General features: G+C 33.1%; 2 protein-coding genes across 2 annotated transcripts; both read right to left on the reverse strand.

The window, feature by feature from the left end:
- Positions 1-850: 850 nt before the first annotated feature.
- Positions 851-3,974, reverse strand: LOC109181271 (protein DETOXIFICATION 43-like). The gene is made up of 12 exons (XM_019331026.1): positions 3,927-3,974; positions 3,793-3,855; positions 3,564-3,685; positions 2,888-3,324; positions 2,637-2,772; positions 2,455-2,551; positions 2,272-2,372; positions 1,977-2,140; positions 1,833-1,904; positions 1,627-1,743; positions 1,316-1,533; positions 851-1,090 (listed from the first exon to the last, which is right to left on the reverse strand). Exons 2-12 carry the CDS (start codon positions 3,831-3,833, stop codon positions 1,030-1,032), a joined length of 1,566 nt encoding a protein of 521 aa, XP_019186571.1. The 5' UTR covers positions 3,834-3,855; positions 3,927-3,974; the 3' UTR covers positions 851-1,029.
- Positions 3,975-10,819: 6,845 nt separating this feature from the next.
- On the reverse strand, positions 10,820-14,801 carry LOC109181281. The gene is made up of 3 exons (XM_019331036.1): positions 14,116-14,801; positions 11,482-11,670; positions 10,820-11,295 (listed from the first exon to the last, which is right to left on the reverse strand). The coding sequence occupies exons 1-3, from the start codon at positions 14,764-14,766 to the stop codon at positions 11,008-11,010; spliced, it is 1,128 nt and encodes a 375-aa protein (XP_019186581.1). The 5' UTR covers positions 14,767-14,801; the 3' UTR covers positions 10,820-11,007.
- Positions 14,802-19,610: the final 4,809 nt, after the last annotated feature.

The raw sequence follows: 19,610 nt of genomic DNA on the forward strand, positions 1-19,610 counted from the left end.
AAATGCTAATTTAGTAGCGTTTCAAAAATTAATTAGTAGCTTTTAACTTATATATATATATATATATATATATATATATATATATATATATATATTTATCCTTATTAATTTAAATAAATGACATCATTTACCCTCTCAATTAAAATCATTTTGGCATTTCCTCTCCCCTTATATTATTATTATTATTATTATTATTATTATTATTATTTAGGATTGTATTGGATGTATTGATGCTAAATCATATAATTTTATTCCTTACAAAATTTAAATTTTAATATGTAAACAAATCTATTTAAATTTTAAACTATTTAAATTTTATGAAGATGTCATTTTTAGTGCTTAACACTTTTGAGCATAATCAGCTAGTTTAACAGGTCTTCAGTTTTCAACTTCTAGCTTATAACTTTTCAGCTTTCAGCTAGGTTTGCCAAACATAGCCTAAGTAACTTTTGTCCCATCTCGAAGAAATGATGTGGTTTTGAACTATTATATCATAAAGGCTATCTTTTGCACGTAGGGGGTGCAAACAAAATCCCAATGTGACCCAAATACAAGCGGGTGATAGGGTTTTTCCTTATCGCTTTGTGAAATTTGGTGGAGGAAGTTATTTACGTATGTGCCTTCAAGGACTCAAATATCATTTTGTGGTCATTAGTAAGAACCAGACTATGCACCATGTGACTGATATATAGCAAAACAAATATATTAACTTATTTAAGGTCTATTAACCCGCTGAACTGTGCTGAACTGCGGGAGGCACATGTATCTTATTTATGGCTGTATGCAAAAATTTTACTGACATTATACTTTCTCGAGTGTCGCATTTTCATTCCTTGCATAAGTAAAATGATTTATGATCCATAAATTAAACTAAAATAACCATTATTAAACAATAAAAAGATTACAACAAAACTTAAAATAACATGTAATCTACCAAACATAGTATACCTTGTGACATCTAATCTACCAAAAAAGAGGGGTACATACAAGACATATTGTTACTGGTGTTTAAAAAATGATGCAGGAACATTAAATCATAGGTTGCGTTGAGGCCCTGAGGAAACACCAAGGTCCTGTTCCTGTTGCCAGCCTGCAATTCATGCATATATAAACAAACATTAATTAAGTATTAATGGTAACTTAAGTAGTTAAGTGGGCTAAGTTTCTTTTGGATCAACCAACAATCACTATTCGAGTGTGTGCATTGAATAAACACCACCTTATAATCTTAGCGGACAAAGGACTAGGTAATAAATTGATTGGCTCAAACCAAGAAGGCTAATAGACTGTTCCTACTGGAGTCGAACTTGTTTACCTCCATAAACCTGCAATGGTGCGCAGAAGCATGAATATGGCTAAGGCTATCCATATCCCAACAAAGCCATTGGATTTCAAGAACAGGAATTCAAACCCAATCGTCATTGCCGCCACCATCACCATAGAATATGCAGAGTAGAAGAAATCTGATGCCCCAAAGTTGACACCATCAAGAACAAATGCCAGTGAATTTATTGGCTGTGTGCCTGCAACAAACTGATGGGTTTTCAACACTATCAGTGCCTTAGCTTAATCCTAATGAAACCAAGCATATATACAAGGTTTGTGTTATTGAATTGGACTACATACCGGGATGCCTATGGTTATCAGACGAATAACGTTCTTGTCTTTCGAGAAAACCCCGGACCCAAAGTATAAACCTAGTCCAACCACCACAGCCAGGCCATGTCCCATCACAAACCCCATCTGCACATATACCCATATTCGACCTGTCTCAGAATATAGACTGCACGTTTATTATTTATATATATTATGCTCGATATGATGCTGCATACCTGGAGCACCCTAGCCGCAGCAGCCTTAGCTTTCTTGTAGTCTTTAACAGCAAATGCAGTGGCAAGAATTGCCTGGACAGGGCAAAACAGAAACATTATTGACACAACTAACAACTAACAACTAATTTTGTCTGTCTTAGGTACCTGTCCTGCAATGGCCAACCCATCTGCAAGCAGTGAAGATGTGAGCCAGATTTGCAAGCAGACTTGAAATGCAGCCATGACTGTCGAACCGAGCCTCGCCGCCAGAGAAGCCGCCAGAGTGACACAGAACGTGGCGGCTATCACCCTCGCGAATAGCCACAATCCTGCAGATCAGATGCCACTTGTTAGGATCAAACGCTTAAATTTTATTTCCAGAGACAAGGTGTTGGACTTGACCCTTCACTGACCTCTGCCCTAATCAGAATGGCAAAATGAGTCATTGTGGCTTACTTACCATTCTTGAGAAATTTACTGAGCTGTAAATGCTTAGAACTTGGTGGCAACAACTCAACCTCTCTGATCAACTTGAAGAGCAGGATGAGTAATAAAATATACCTGTGAGTTAAGGTGATGAGTAGAATATTAACAAGTTGAAGAGTTGAGACATAAAAAGTTAATTAGGTCTGATAAGGCTTACTGAGAGATAACATGAGCAATGGCAGCTCCACTCACACCCCAATGACAAGCTAATATGAAGATAGCATCCAATATTATATTCACCAAATCACCTGCAGCTGTTTTGAAACAACACTGATGTGAGTTTGGGAAGAAATCTGAATCAAATTTCTTGAAAATTTCAGAAAGTTTTTAAGTGCTTGCCTGTGGCATACAAGGGGGTTTTAGTATCCTTGAGACCGCGAAAGATCCCTTGAATTGCTAATGACAGAAGAACTGCAGGGGAACCCAGTGATCTCAGAGTCAGATACCTTAATGCTGGGTTTAACATGGTAGATCCCTGTATGTTAATTTCAAGAAGAAGAAGAAAAAGGAGATCAGAGGTGTTATTGTTTCTGGAAATGGGAAATGAAGTTCTTAGCTAGAAGATGAACAGAAGAGATGAGAGAACTTACAGGCTTGACACCCATCAACCCCAAGAGAGGCTTTGCAAGAACTGTGAGGAACACAGTCTGGAGAATGCCCAGAATGCATCCCATCATTAAAGCAGTTGATGCAGAAGGAATTCGGAGTTTCCCACGTTTAACTTTGCTGTCTCTTTCACTTGCTTCAAGATCTGATAAAGCAGAAGAACCCTTTGTTTCACTGCTTGGAATTGTGAGGGAACCATTCTCCATCGTTTCAAGCTGATCAGAATCTTTCCCAGGCTCCTCTGCCACTTTCTCTTCACTGTAAACCTTGGCAGAAACCTCTTTCGACCCATCATCACATAATTCACTGTTTTCCTCTGCTACAAAGGAAGTGGTAATGTTGACAAGAGGAAATATGGTAACCTTGTTCGCCTGGTTTATGATCGAAACCGCAACCCCCACTGCAGCAATTTCCACAGAACCTGCATTTAATCAAAGAAAACCACCATTGTTAGCCACACAGGTCAAAGTATAAGGAAATAAAGTTCACCTTTGGTCTGACTCTGATACCAAATTGAAGCAGGCTCAACTAAAAGCTGATAGTTGGATTGCACATTAATGATTATATGCTCAACAAAGTCTAGCATCCTGTCATCGAAACTACTGCTATGCAAGAATAAGAAACTTTGGTTTTGGTGCAGTGGTAAGCGCTTAATCATACCTAAATGGCCGATGAATGCAGTGTCAATCAAGGATGCAACAGGATCGGCTGCTAATGCAAGAGCAGCAGGGAATGCAATGCTCAGAATCTCCCCACCCAGATCATCCCATTTGAAAACTTTCCTGTATGTTCAGCAAAACAAAACACATTTGACCCATCTTCCTAGGAGTTTCAGAAAACCTACACATTCAAGATTAAGGTATATATATATGTACTATGTAGTACATACCTTGCATCATGGAAGAGAACCAAGAATGGTGACATCCACATCTGGAAACAAGAAACAAAGATCCTAACACTGTAAATCTTGGCCATATATGATGTAGATATGCAAATTAAACAAAGAAGTGTATGCAAAGTTGCTTACTTTCACTAAGAACAAGAGTAAAGAGATACTGGGTTTATAAGGACGGCAGATATGATGCTGAAGCTGAATAATATAGAGGCTAAATGAACGATATATATAGAGAGAGAGCCACAAGCTTTTGGGTACGTATACATGGTAAGCAAAATTTTGTTCACATGCAACCAAGCTAGCTACGTACACATATTAAAATCACAAAATATAAGATAATACTACATAATGTTAGTAGGGTCTATTGGTGGAAAAAGTCAAGGTTTTGTTTTTGTCATAATATCCAATTTTTTAAAATTAAATTCAACTATTTTTTTTTATCCATACTCGAACTAATTCCGGTTTGCACCGGGTCAGCTCAATTAAGGGGCAAAGTGCTAGCCAGATTAGTTAGAAACGAGAGTGAGAGTGCATACTCACACACGCCAACTAAACTGGTTTGTAACCTATTATTCTTCCAATAAAGGCTGAACCCCAAGGTTTGTAACCTATTATGCTCCCTAAACACGTACATTACCTGAATATAATGTCCCAATTTCTAGCCAAAAGCAGCTTAAATTCGTGGTATTAAATTTGGCAATTTAACACACAATTTTTATGTTATGTGACAATTATATTTATTTTGATATATTATATTTTTTAAAATGATGTTATAGTGTAATTTTCTAAATAATTTTTGTTTCAATAAATAACAAACTCATTATGTAAAGTTGTGTATGTTATATATATTGAACTTTTTTTGGATTGAATATTATGCATTAATTCCATGCATTGCCCTTTCACACCCTCATGGGTTGCTTAAATTCCATTATTTACAACCCCCAAATATCTTCGTTATAAAAACGATCTGAAGATATTGCAATATAAAATTTGTAACATTTATACTATTATGAAATAAAATTTTTTAAAAATATATGGATTGCATGTGAAGGAAACAAAAGCTAAAGATGGCAAGTATAAGAAATGGGTTTATATAAGATTGTCCGGACTTATATGCTTTATTGATTTTGACTGTCTTTAATTTGCATTGCTTCAGGTTTTCGTCATCAAGAACAGCTAGTGAACCATATAAGTAATTGATCCATACGAGGAATCTATCTATGTTGCAAATCCCTAAATGACTTCACCGGCCACGTGAACGTAAGACCGATGAAACTTCGTGGATTTGAAAGAAACATTATTAAACTATGCTTACACAAGTTAAAACATGCATGAACTAATCAGATGATGATTTCCTCAGATGAATCGAAACATGCCATATATATATCTAATCTAAATAAAAACATAATAAATGTGAATGAAAGTTATACTTTTCATTATTGTATAAAAGTTGTACTATATATATACATCTACTATATATTCTTTTATCTTCAATAATAATATACACATTATAATATCGAAGTTATATATTATAAGTTATTTTCTAAAATATAAATATCAAATTTATAAAAATATTTTACGTTATTATTATTATTATTATTATTATTATTAATTAAAAATAATTTAAATATCTAAAATCTAAATAAATCTAAAATTTTAATATATAGTACTAATATTGAACACCTATTTCTACGCATCACGCATAAATATATATATATATATATATATATATATATATATATATATGGCTTTACATCACTATGTATTCGCAAATGCACCACCACATGTTCACTAGAGTGGTGTTGAGTAAATGCACCACACCCTAGTTCATTAATAAGCACGTGATGGTGCATTTGTGAATACAAAATGGTGCAAAATCGCACGGCTGCACGGCATTGACAACAAGTACTAGCCGCACTAGATCTTCCCCCCCCCCCCCCCCCCCTCCCACACACACACACGGACTAATCTCATCTAGGATGATCAAGGGTCAGAAAATTATATTAAGGACAAAAATTAAATGAGAAAAAAAGTGTTAGTATTTTTTTTTAATTACCAGTACATTTGAAAATACGTGATAGTGCATCCGTAGATACTAATAGTGCACATACGTGAGTGTACTATTATAGATTCTGAGTGGCTAAGGATTTAGTCGATGATGGATATATTGGGCCCGTATCCCAAACTATGGAGAGGATCCGATCTTGGCAACCGGCCTCAGCTCGAGGTCGGTCCAAGGTGGTCCGGCCCTACTCCGAGGGTCAGGTCGTCACACTATGCGGTCGACCAGAGGAGTTATAACTGTCCACTTTGCACAGAATGGAGTCCGGGTCGCGTGGGTGGTTGACCGAACACAACTTGTATAAATTGCAATGCACATGTCTTGTTTAGACATTCTAGCTAGGTCTAGCTTATTAGAACACCTCTTGTGATCCCTTAAACAATTAATACAATCTAAATACTATTTGGTTTCTTTCAAAAAGGTCTTTAACATTTCTTGTCTTTTATTTGAGTGGGTTAATTATTTCGGGTCATTTCGAATTAATTTTCTACATCATATCAGTACAACTTTTCCATTTTGTTGAATTATAGCTCCTAAAGTCCCTATAATTTTAAATTACATTCTCATCAAATAATCATTTGAATTCTGCAAAATTGAAACCCCATCACTTCCCTATGTCATTTTTATTCCTATGTCACAATCAAGTGGATACCTATAAAGATTGAATCTCTAAGTAATAATAAGATTAAAAGATTCATTAAAAATTTATTATTAATATTATCATTATTTTTGTTATTTTCTAAAAGGATTATTATTGTTGTTGCTGCTGCTGTATGTTGCAAAATACATGGCACACGTAGGATTCCCAACACCCACGGCCTTGCCATGGTGACCTAACTTTCACCACTATCCATCAAAATCCAAATTTTTGTTTTGTTAAAATTAAAGAGAAAAGAACAATTGCCTATGAACATTACATTTGGTTCTTAAATCCCAGGTTTTCAGTATTTATATATATATATATATATATATATATATATATATATATATATATATATATATATATATATATTAACTTCTTTTTTATTTTATTTTATATATTTGTGCAGTAGCCAATTCTATGTTTCGATAGTAGTATGTTGGACTTAGCACTCTAGGCGCACGACCAATAAATACTAAAATTAAGACTCCATGTTGTTACACTATTTAGTATGTTGGACTTAGCCCTCTAGGCCCACCACCAAGAAATACTAAAATTAAGACTCCAAATCAATTGAAAGATGTGTTTAGTCGCCCCTCCCCTGTGCAATTCGATTATTTTTTGATAGATTTCAAGCAACACATGAACACATGCACTACTGGAAATTATGGAATTTCCGACCACCTAAATGTGATCTTAAATCAAATCGAAAGCAAAAAGTGGTCGGAAATAGCAACAAAGGTTTTTTCGGATACCAAAAGTGGTCAGAACAAGGCTTTCGACTTGATTTAAGATCATTTTCAGGTGGTCGGAAATTTCATAATTTCCAGCAGTGATAGTCTCTACTCTTTTATTGAGTGACACACAGATAGATGACTTTCTTTTGTTTGTGTTGGCTCTAGTACAATATTAAATGATGAGCTGAGTTTCGTTTCAAATAAAAGTCTAAACTCTAAACTAATAGCTTGCTTGCACATTTATTATTTATATATTATGCTCAACAAACGTAATAAAAACAGGGCCCATATTTTTTTAAATGAATCAAAGTGTGCCATGCATGTAAGCAGGGATTAGAAAATGTAATAAAAAGTGAAAGTATGTGTAATATTACTCGTGAAGTTTAATGTTTTTATCACTTGAGAATTAAAATTATATAAGTTTGAACCTCAAACTTTATGGTCAGTCACAACGTACTCTGGCATGCCTTAGAAACTAAGAAAAGAAATAAATCGTGAAATGTGTCAAACGTACGTACAACCGATACAAGCCCTTCAAAATTCTTGTACATTATTGGTTGAGAATTATTAAAACTATGTGGTGGCACATTGCATGCACCTTTAAAAAGCTAGCATTGTACTCGGACGTACGAGATAAGGTATCTGTTGTCGTCCCATAATTGGTTCCAATTGTGACCATCCACTCAGAAAAGAATATATAGAAGAGAATAAGTTTAATTTTGTCAACTTGATAATTCATTCAAACTATCACATACATAACCATGAATATATAATGTCTTTTGTATCTTTCATTAGTGGAGAGAAAGCAACCGAGACGCCTTTACTAATTTATCTTATCATTAATGCTCATAGTGCATATATGTATATATATTATATGCTTTCGTAAACGATCGAAAGGGATAGTATGTATTGGGGCATTGCTTGCGGCTTTAATGCTCAATTATTGCCATTATCTCATGGCGTTGAGTTCTGTTAACAAAATATATATATATACAATGGGTATATGATCAATTATGAACTTATCATATTGTTAATGTATATATATTCCCAAATGCTCTGTCGGGCCAGCTGGGTGTGGGGGGCCTTTAGGGTTGGGGTTCAGCCTTTTTTGGAAGAATGTATATATACTTAATGAAAAATGTTTCTCACCCTTATAATTACATACCACTCTCTATTAATCATTCAGGGATTAAAAATAATGAAATTTATTTATATTCAACTCCTAAATTACTCGTGAATTGGCTGACTCAACTCTGAATTAATAAGAAATCTACGAATCTAATAAAAAGATGATTGATTAAGAAGTGATTAATATGGAGTTGTAATTATAGAGATCTCTATCATGGTCCATATATACTAGGTACGCCTTGTAATAAATCAGACTGTGACATGAAGGTTTTTGTTTTTTTAATGTTGTGACTGCTAATGGCGCACCTATAATCAATGGTGGAATGCAGGTAAGCTTCTTTCTAAAACTAGAAATTGGGCTAAAAAATGAGGTTATCCAACCAAATTGGTCGGCATGTTAACTTGCAAGCTTAATAACAACAAGATTTCAAGTTTGACATCCTGTAAGAAAAGCTTATGACCTTTTTCGTTTGAATCGGTCAACTATATGGAGAACTACTTAAACTGATTTACCATCTTGTGATCTTTTACAGAATAAATTCACAAGCCGGATTTAGTGCATATTCTTAAATAGTGGTGGCAGGTTTTTCATGTCATCAAAAAAAAAAAAAAAAAAAAAAAAAATGGGCTAAAATATCTCATCTTCTCACATTGACACTTTCTAAAACTGGAAATTGAGGCAAAATATCTCAAATTCCCACTTGCACTGTTAGGCTTTGAAACGTGAAGCTAACTACTATACAATACAAATATAAGAAAATAAAATTATATATTTACTACTGTTTATATTTTTGGGATAATGATAAACACTTAGGGGGGTGTATTCAATCATGACTTTTGTAGAGTTTTAAAAACTTTTATGAACTTTAAAAGTTTAGATGTATTCAATTTAAACGTTTAGAGAGTCTTTAAAAGTTAGGCGGTATTCAATCAAGATTTTTAAAGAGTCTTTAAAAGTCGCGTGGTATTCGATTAAGACTTTTAAAGAGTCTTTAAAAGTCATGTGGTATTCAAAAAGTTATGAACTTTTGTAGACTTTTTAATTTTAGGACTTTTGTAGGCTTTTCCTTCTCAAATATACATAGTTGAAATCCAACCATCAACCCCAAGATTTCAAAATTTTCTTTCTAACAACTCTGAATGTTTTCTCTCTCTATTTAAACTCTATTTTTCTCCATATTTAAACTTTATAAATCTATCTAAATTTAATAAAATTATTCTTTTTCTTCATTATCCTATATTTTCCTCATACCTAAATTTACTTGTTTATATTGATTTTTATTTTTTCTATGAATTTTTCATCCCTAACTTTCTCTAATTCTCCCTAAATACATGAACAAAGTAAAATTTTCATCGTCAAATTTTAGTATATGTTTCATAATATTCATATATATAAATACTATATATTTTGATTTTGATTTTTTTATGTTTATATTCGTAATATATATATATATATATATATATATATATATATATATTTTAAACAACAGTTTACTACGAATAGCGAACTACTGTTCGCACTTCGCAACAACAATTTGGGGTTGCAAACAGTAGCACCTTGTTGTTGTTCACAGTCTCAAATTGCTATTGCAAATAATGGTTCTTTGCGTGCTGCCTAGCAATATATGAAGTATAATTTTTATATATATTATTAATTATTAATATTAGATTTTAATTTTTTTATTTTATGGAACTTGTAATTATATTTTTAAATATTTTATTTGATCAATTCTTTTATAATAAATTTTATTGTTCAATATTGTTATGAATTTATAATGAAATAGTTTTTTTTATTATGTTTATTAATAATATATATAAGTAATTAGCATATAAGTCTCAGCATACTATGGATAAAAATAATAATGTTGAGAATGTTGTTGTGAGTGAAGACCTATATAATAAGAAGAATTTTATGATATATTATAAATGTTTTGTAAAAATAATTATAAATGATAAAGAATCAAAATTATTGAAAGTTTGTAAGGATGTATTTAATTTAGAATTTCAATGACTTTTGTAGACTTTTTAAAATAAAAAGTTGATAAAAATCTATGAATGTTTTTTATATAGACTTTTATAGTCTTATAAAGTTTTGAACGACTCTATGAAAGTCAATCAAAGTTTATTAAAATCTATCATTTTAAAAGTCTTTAAAACTCTACAAAAGTCATGATTGAATACACCCCCGTTAATTCTAAGAGACCCATGTGTATAAAACATATTTTACTTGATTCGTGACACAAATCACAAAAATAAATTTGTCTCTCAGGTAGACAAGTCTGATCTCATAAAAATCTTTGCGTTATAATAAAACTTTATCTAATTTCTTTGCGTTACAATAAAACCATTATTATTTCCTTATTATTTTTGCTTTTAATACAGTGATACATGAATTGAAGTTGCCCTGAGTTATTGGATCTAACGACATATGTTGGACATAATCACGCCATAGAGTACAATAAAATAATAAACTCTTTCTTGCAAGCTTACTTGTCCCATACACAAAGATACATAGTAATAGAAAAAAAAAAAAAAAAAAAAAAGAATGTTTACTGTAACACATGCATCCTCTTGAATAATGATAGTGGATTTCTCTCGTCATTTCATAAAATTAAAAAAAAATTAAATAATTATAACATTGATCAGAGAATGACGCAGGTGCTGTTAAAGACTTGAGTCCGGCGTTTCTTGTTGTAAGATTTGGAGAGGACGACAAGGCAGTCCACTTGGTGGTGGAATTTTGGTTTGATGAGACCCCACACCACCCGGAACCACGACACGAACCGCAGCCGCACCACCACCGGCAACCCCTTGCCGGAATCCATCATGTCCTGCATCGCCCTCCCGGCGCCGTACATCGGTTTATTCCTCGTACCCACCGTTAACTTGAACAACGTTGTACCCGAACTCCCCGCGTACAGCTCCCCACCCTACGTATACATAGTAATATTTTCAGTGACCAAGAAAGTCCGCAGTCTTATAATGTGCACAATAAGTAAATTCTGCCTTGTGATCTTAGTTGACAAACGATTACAATAAAGATAAACCAACTTATATAATTTTGTTGATAGTTTAATATTTTTAGTTGAGATCGATGGAACGTGGGGCCAACTTACGAGTTGAGAGGTGGCGAAAGGAAGTCTACCAAAGTAGATTGAGGTGAGGGGAGGATGAGTGTGGAGAGCAAAGAGCTTAGATTTGTTGTCTATGATGAGATCAATGGAGCAATTGCAGCTTAGCATTTTAGTAGTCACACCCGTGGCATCCACTCCCTCTTCTAATCCCCACTCTCGAATTCCAACAATCTGCACAATTTTTGTGTTAGTTTCATGTTAAGTATATGTATGGCATCACCTAAGGAAATCCCATCAAAATTTTGTTTATTAAAATGTTACATCGTATGATTCCTTTCCTATATAGTCCTAGCTAGCTATTGTAATATTACAAAGAGTTGAATATTAATTGTCATGCTAGCTAGGGAGGTTTAAACACTACTGGAAATTCTGAAATTTTCGACCACCTGAAAGTGATCTTAAATCAAGTCGAAAGCCTTGTTCCGACCACTTTTGGTATCCGAAAAAATCTTTGTTGCTATTTCCGACCACTTTTTGCTTTCAACTTGATTTAAGATCACTTTCAGGTGGTCGGAAATTCAATAATTTCCAGTAGTGAAAATTTATGTACAATAAGTTAGTATGCTAACTTGATAACCACCTGATTACAAATTACAAGTTCAACCCCCAAAAAGATTGGCATGTTAATCCTTATTAGTTTGAATCAGTCAGTCAGATCTACTGTTCTATTTACAGGAATTTAAGTGGATAGAGTAAGGGCCTAGTGGAAGCAATCCAACCACACTTATGTCATTAGTCATTTAAATTGGTTTGTTGATGGAAGACAAAAAATGGTTATGTCACAATGGTGACAGTACTGTTTTCCTAAATATAGTTTTTTTTTTTTTTTGAAATAAAACCAATTCATTAATTAAGAAATCGGAAAAAGGTGTTGGATACAAGTGGTACCAATAATCGTTCCAAATAAAGAAATCAGACTGAGAACTTACAACCCTAGCAAGAGTGTGGACTAACACATTTGCTAATTTTATTTTATTTTTTTTAAATAAACACATTTGCTAATTTAAATAAACGAAAAAGAAATATATATTACCCGCATGATATTCGAGAAGGTTCTTTTCATAATATCATATGGATTAATGGATATGAACAACATAATGACAACAAGGTTAAAAGGTATAACAATATAATGTCCCAAGCAATGAGCACCCATAATTCCACAAAACATTCCTCATCATCTTCAGCACTACAAAGATTATGAAACGACATATTGATTTGAATAAAATTTTAAGAAAACAAATAGTAAAAGAGACATGATGTGCAGCAGGCCAAAGGAACATAATGATTCTTCATTGTGGAATTATATCATAGTTCCCATTACACAACTAATAAATGTTTCACTTTGTGCTCAGTTAGCACCACCTATGTGGCTCTCTTTAAGAGAAAGTCACAAGATTGAATCTCGGTGGTGGGGTATTCAGTCTTTGGAATCTAACAGATAGAGAAAGTTTATTTTCACTAAATAGATCCGTATCTCATCCACTTTTAGTAGATACAGATTGGACGAGACCGGATCTGACTATAAGTTCATTTTTAAGAAGTATATTTAAATATATATATATATATATATATATATATATATATATAATATACTAAAAATGAATATTCAATATATTAAAAATGAATATGTATATTAGCGGTTCACTTGCCATATAGACCATGACCCACAAATAATGATTGGGCTACATAGAGATGGAGTGAGGTTTAGCACCCAAACAATATTGGAGTATATATATGGAGCCTTAACTTATAATTAGCATGGACAAAACATTGCATATTGGGCCGTGGGGGCCCAATTCATAATACTCCGTACCAAGTAAATCTATGAGATTCTTCTTACTTTTTTCTTTTTCAGTGAGCACTGGGGGATAATTCACATGCAAATCAAATCAAATCATTCAATACCATTTCCCTTTTGCCCATTTACAAAGTCAATCTCACTATATTTTAACTCCATTTTTTATTATGTCTAAATTTAACTTTTAAGAATATAAACTATAAAGTACAACAACTTTTAAGAATTTACAACTGTCTCATTTTTAAAATTATTAAATTTTGTCATTTAAAAATTCGGAGTTTAGACATTGGTATCTTCTATTTGGAGAGCTCTTCTAAAAATGTGTTTGGAAGAACAATTGGAACCGTCTAATCCACTACTCGCATCACTCTCGGAAGGATCATTTGAATGAACCCAAGGATAACGGTGCAATTAAAAGTATAACAACTCTAGTTTCACTGTCCCCGTTCTAACAACTCAAATTTGTCTAATTAGAAAGTATTGACCTGAGACTGATAAAAAGGTCAAGTCCAGTGGTTAGGGGTTAATTGAGCCGAGGAAGGACCAAGTTCAACACCCTATTTCTCGAAAATATAAAAGAACTATAATTTTTGACCTATTGATAAAATTCTAACAAGTGATATCAAAGGCGGATCGAGTCCCAACAATATGTAAAACTATACACTTAAGCCACTAATTTCGTTGTCACCACTCTAATTTTATAACTATTGCATATAAAGTATGGGATATAAGGAAAGATTGGCCCTACATATTAGTTATGTTTAGAAGTAAAATTTTCAAATTGGTGTAATAAAATGAGTGGTGGCCGGAGTACGTACCTTGACGGAGACTTTAGGCGGCGGCGGCTTGGTAGCAATGTAGAAGACGACCAAAGCAACCGCCATACTGAACACAAGCCTCCAAGCAATCTGCATGAACATCCACGCACCGGAATCTGAATACCCCATCGACAAGAATCTCTTCCACCCTCCTCGTCTCCCATAATAATACTCATCGAAATCGTCCTCCCCGTCTTCATCCTCGCCGGCGCAGTGCCGCTCAACTCCGGCGCCGAGATTCTCCCCGGCGTTCTGGGCAACCCCGGTGCCGTGGCTCTGGAAATCGTCGTCGTACGACACCTTCTTCTCGTGGCGGGCGAAGGTGTTGTTGGAGCCCCGGGAGGAGTAGCGGGAGAGAGGCGGGCGAGTGGGCTCGGAGCGCGGCGGGGAGTAGTCGTTGTTGGGGTGGTTGTTGGCGGCGTGGGTGAGGCTGAGGGCGGTGCAGGTGCGGCCGAGGTCGGCGCTGTTTGCATGGGAGACGGTGGAGGGGCTCTGGACGAAGTAGAGGGCGTAAGGGTAGTTTCGGCACAGAGCTTCTTCCTCTGACTCGGCCATGGCGGCTCGGGTTTCAAGAATGGGAGGGAATGATGGAAATGGGGATAGGGAAAGGGAAAGGGAAAGAGGGGAAAGATGATTTCGTTCTGATGCCATGTGATAGGGCTTTTGGAGGGTTTTTTAAAACCCCAAGATAGGAGACGTTGCTTTTCATCACTCACTAATTAACTTACCTTTATTAGATTTTTTTTTTTTTTTTCATTTTTGGAGGAAAGATAGTTTTTTAAAAAATGTGCATTTGTATATATTTGAAAACTTTTTGAGTGACAAAAGAAACTTCGCTGCTACTACTCAGAATGTGTATCTTAGCTGATAAAGAACAACAATAAGGTAAACTTGTCTAACTTATCTATACCTAATTGGCTCAAACTAAGAACGTTAATACAGTTGTTTCCAATTGAGTTAAAGTTAAATATATAATATATAAAAATATATATATGTACATTTCAAAATATAATATATATATATATATATATATATATATATATATATATATATATAAACTCGTGGGCAGATACTTGAATAATACAAGTGCCATCGTTATAATATGAATATAAAGTAAAGGCAATATCACCATAATAAGATAAATAATTATTTGAAGTTAGATTTAGATTTAATGAGTAGAGCACATGCCATAATTTGTTGCTAAGCAGCTAAGTTGCATTCAAAAGATCAGCTTTAAGCCATCATGGAAAGATGGAGGGATAAAGACTTTAATTGGTAGGTTATAGGGTGATTTTAATTTTAATTTATTAATGGAAGAAAAATATTTTGTTTTGAAAATTGAAATAATTGAGAAATAAAAAAACAAACAATAATTCTTTTACTTGTAGTTTTTTCTCCATTTGAAAAGTTGATAATAAAAAGCTGGAGAATTGAAAATACGGAGAATAGAAGTAAAATTCATCATCATGCTATTTTTATGAAGTGATTTACCGGTGAGCTACTTTTAGTGATGGATATATTATAATGGGAGTAAACTGATCCGAAAAAACAAAGCAAGAAGGTGTGGAGTGGACCTGGAACCCCGTGCTCAGCCCGGCCTTGGCCAAGGGGCTCGGCCAGTCAGGCAAGAAGTCGATCTCGGACCGGACGCGGTCAAAACAGAAGATGCAACCGTTCTCCGCGTTAGGGGGGCGGTTATGGGGTTTATTTTGTATAAAAAGCCTCCCTATTGTCTGATTGAGACATGTTATCCATTATTGTCCTAAATCACTACTGTAATAGCATTACATTGTCTCATAATAGCTTGGCAACTGCATTCTTAATACAATATTTGATTCCCGCGATCCTACAACCCGTATTTTGTCTATTTACCTATCCATTTACTCTTTTCTTATTTATCAGATTTAGTGATTCGGGTTATCCCAAGTTAATTAAATCCATCACTTATAGTGAACTCGAGGGTGCAAGTTGATTGAGGACTTGAAGTTGATATTAATTCTTTAGTGGTTATGAAGGAAAAAAAAAAAAAAAAAAAAAAACCCACTTTGAAAGACCGTCATTTCATTATTTGTTGGGTCAATGTGGGGAGGACCCTTTGGGTTTTAGGTTAACGTTTTGGGAGAAGTAATCCAAAACCGAGACAACCTTGAACCACAAATTACGCATGCTATTGATATCATTAAATATTAACAAACACTGCGACACATATTTGCTTTACACCCAATTTTTCTTCTGCTTTTTATGTCTCGCCAAATGATGCCATACTAAGCACGCTTTTCCACCATTTTAACACCGCCCCTCCCCCCCCCCCCCCCTATTTAAGTATGACTTTAACTATGCTCCAATAAGGTGATCAAATAGATAAACTATATGGAGTAACTCTGATATATACTTAAATATTATAGATTCGATTCTTGTTAATATTCTTTCGATCGAGCTCATTATACATGATTTTTATAGTACAATTTATTTATTTTTCTCGTCATTCAAATATTTTGACTTTTAAAATAACTATCTTCTATAATAGTCGAATATTCTACTTTACAATTATATTAAAATTTCATTTATTAGTTGTCTAGGCTATTAGGTTTCTTGATTTTTTTTTAATTGAAAAATTACTTTTTTCCCTGACTTAGTTAAAATGATACTATAACTTATTTCCTCTTCAATTATTATGGGAGCACAGCATTCATTTTTTCCCTCCCCAATTATCTCTAAAATGGACATTTTTACCCATTTACTATAGACGTCAAGAATCTTAAAAATGATATTTTGAAAAGACATTAACCAATTTTTTTTAGTGTTATTGTTCTTTTAACTTGAGGGTATAGTACAAAATAGAGAAGATAATTTTTCCTAATTCTTGTTTCTAGACATGCAATTAGGATTCGAAAATGAAAATTTTAAAAATTCTATTATTTATTAAGTGTGTTTTGATTAAATGAACAATATAATATAACAACATTCAAAGATTTAGCTCATATTTATATTTAAAAAATATATATAATTTCTTATGGTTTTGGAGATGAACCATAAATAATGATGATAACTAAGGAAGAAAAAGTAAATAAACCTCAGAAAATAAATTATATCATTATAACTCAACATGATAAATATAATATCATTTTCCTTCTCTCTCTCTCTCTTTTTTTTTTTTTTTTTTTTTTTTTTTTTTTTGAATAAGAATTGAAAATGTTAGCATCAGGCCCCATAAATAGGTTGCATCATTTTGCTTGCTAGGTTATCCTTTTTAGTGATAATCTAGAAGTAGGGTGTTATATCATAGCCCCTAACGGCTAGTAACATTTTTATTTTATTTTTTTGTGATAGCTAGTAACATTTTTATGAATACATTTTTTTTTTTGCTCTATATATAAGCTTTGTTAAAAGAGTACGTTACTTGCACCATCATCACAAAATATCTGCCAAGGCTATGTGGCTCTATTGATAGATTTCATCATACAAAGTTTTTTTTTTTTTTTTTTATTTGCGATTACAATTTGTAAGTTATTATAAAGAAGTGGTGTTTATCTAATGTACATTTTTAGGTAGTGGTTGTGAATTTTTCTCACACACAAAACGAAAAAAAATGTTAAAATAAAAAAATTTTAAATGATAAGTCAACTAGTACTGCACACCAATTTTTTTTATTAAACTGACGAAGACTCACAGTACACTATCCTATACACACTTTTATACAATTTAAGTAACACCGTACCCTTTTAGTCTAGCAGAGAATTTAGTGCTAAATTAATTATTTGGAGATGTAAATAATTTCTTATTTTCAAATTATCATTTTAATATATATGATGCTTTGATCTAAGTTTGAACTTTTAGACCAATCAACTTGTAGAGGATTAAAATACAGAAATAGAGCAGGTGAATAAGTAACATGTAAGGGTGTGTGTATATATATATATATATGTATGCAATATTGGATGGGTAAGTGGTGGGCATGATTTAGCTTAGCTTACTTTTGAAGACAACTAATAGTGTTGTGTAAGATAGGGAATGGAAATGGGTGCTCATCATTGAAGGTAATAGTGGTAAGACCATCACAATTAGTAGTTGTTTTAGCTTTTGTACAAAGACATCATATGCATCCCATTTTTTTTCTTTGTTTATAAAGCTATGTTAGGCTTATTTTAAGAGATCTTTCCCCAATTTTGGGAAGACCTAGTGACAAAAAAAGAGGATAGCATGATTCTCGTACTAAAAGATCATGAGTTTGATTATTGTTAACACTCTTTCGGTCGAACTCATTGCACATGATCTTCTTAATGTGATTTAGTACTTTTTTAATGTATTTGATGACTTCGCTATTATATTGTAGCAAATATATATAAGAGCTGAACTTTTAACCTTATAATTGTATTAGTAGTCTACTTACTAAGTGTCTTAAATTGTTAGGTTAAAAGTGATAGTTTTTGCAGATGAAAAATGTTAATACTCTGAAAAATTATTAATTTGTCACATATTAGATGAAGAAAAATAAATATATATAAAAAAATTAACTCGACTTTTTATAAATCAATCAATACGTACCACATCAAAAAAAAAATAAATAAATAAATAAAAAAAGCATATTATAATTCTTCATAGATCACCTCATGAGATGGATATTTAAGTAATGATGAGGAGATGCACCAATATGGATTAAAAAATACATCTCTTGATTAATGATAAAATGATATTTTTTAAAAAAATTATTAGAGGTTCAAATCTCATCCAGATTATTTGATACTTTAGCAAATATTGGGATTTTAATGTATGGATTCAACCTAATTAAAAGTCCAGATTAAAGACTACTAAAAGAAGAAACAAAATATGCCTACTTAACTGCGATGTCAATATGAGAAAGTGGATCAATGCAACGTTGGATAGTATTCTCCATTCTTACATGATCTTTCTCCACATTAGTCCTAGCTACAAGACAAATATTATCATATATGTATATATAAATAGGGGGCTTTAACACCCAAATATACATGAATCCTCCATATTCATATCATTATTCTACAAAATTGTATTCAGTTACGGTGCAACCCCAATCAACTTGGTCAGATTATTGACTTGATAACACAAGATAACAAGTTCGACTCCTAGTCAACGCGGCCTACGCATGTCCTTTGTGCTCGTGTCTGCCACGATTCACTTTGATGCACATCAACACATAACCTACTGGCACACATAACTAGGAAAATTGACTGAAATGTGATAGTAGCCTCGTACAATTCCCAAAATATGAGACTGTTAAAAATTGGACGAAATTTTGAAAAACACGTTTAGGAAATGCGTTTTATCACATTTCCCAAACGTATTTTTCATAATTGCATTTCCCAAACGTATTTTTCATAACTTCTTCCAATTTTCAGCAATCTCATATTTTGAGAATTGAATGAGTCTAGTGTCACATTTCAGTCAATTTTCCCACATAGCTATCTCTAACATCATACTAAAAGTTAGATATATTTGGATGTATATGCCCAAGCTAT

This window comes from Ipomoea nil, unplaced genomic scaffold (assembly GCF_001879475.1).
Source record: "Ipomoea nil cultivar Tokyo-kokei standard unplaced genomic scaffold, Asagao_1.1 scaffold0188, whole genome shotgun sequence".
Lineage (NCBI taxonomy): Eukaryota > Viridiplantae > Streptophyta > Magnoliopsida > Solanales > Convolvulaceae > Ipomoea > Ipomoea nil.

What these genes read in the sequence shown, in the direction of transcription:
- LOC109181271 (XM_019331026.1), bottom strand. Translation starts at nt 3,833, where the DNA reads ATGTGGATGTCACCATTCTTGGTTCTCTTCCATGATGCAAG. An exon ending in GGTTGATGGGTGTCAAGCCT is followed by an intron (nt 2,773 to 2,887) that starts GTAAGTTCTCTC and finishes ATTAACATACAG; the next exon opens with GGATCTACCATGTTAAACCC. An exon ending in CAGTAAATTTCTCAAGAATG is followed by an intron (nt 2,141 to 2,271) that starts GTAAGTAAGCCA and finishes TCTGATCTGCAG; the next exon opens with GATTGTGGCTATTCGCGAGG.
- LOC109181281 (XM_019331036.1), bottom strand. Translation starts at nt 14,766, where the DNA reads ATGGCATCAGAACGAAATCATCTTTCCCCTCTTTCCCTTTCCCTTTCC. An exon ending in CGCCTAAAGTCTCCGTCAAG is followed by an intron (nt 11,671 to 14,115) that starts GTACGTACTCCG and finishes AAAATTGTGCAG; the next exon opens with ATTGTTGGAATTCGAGAGTG. An exon ending in CTTTCGCCACCTCTCAACTC is followed by an intron (nt 11,296 to 11,481) that starts GTAAGTTGGCCC and finishes ATGTATACGTAG; the next exon opens with GGTGGGGAGCTGTACGCGGG.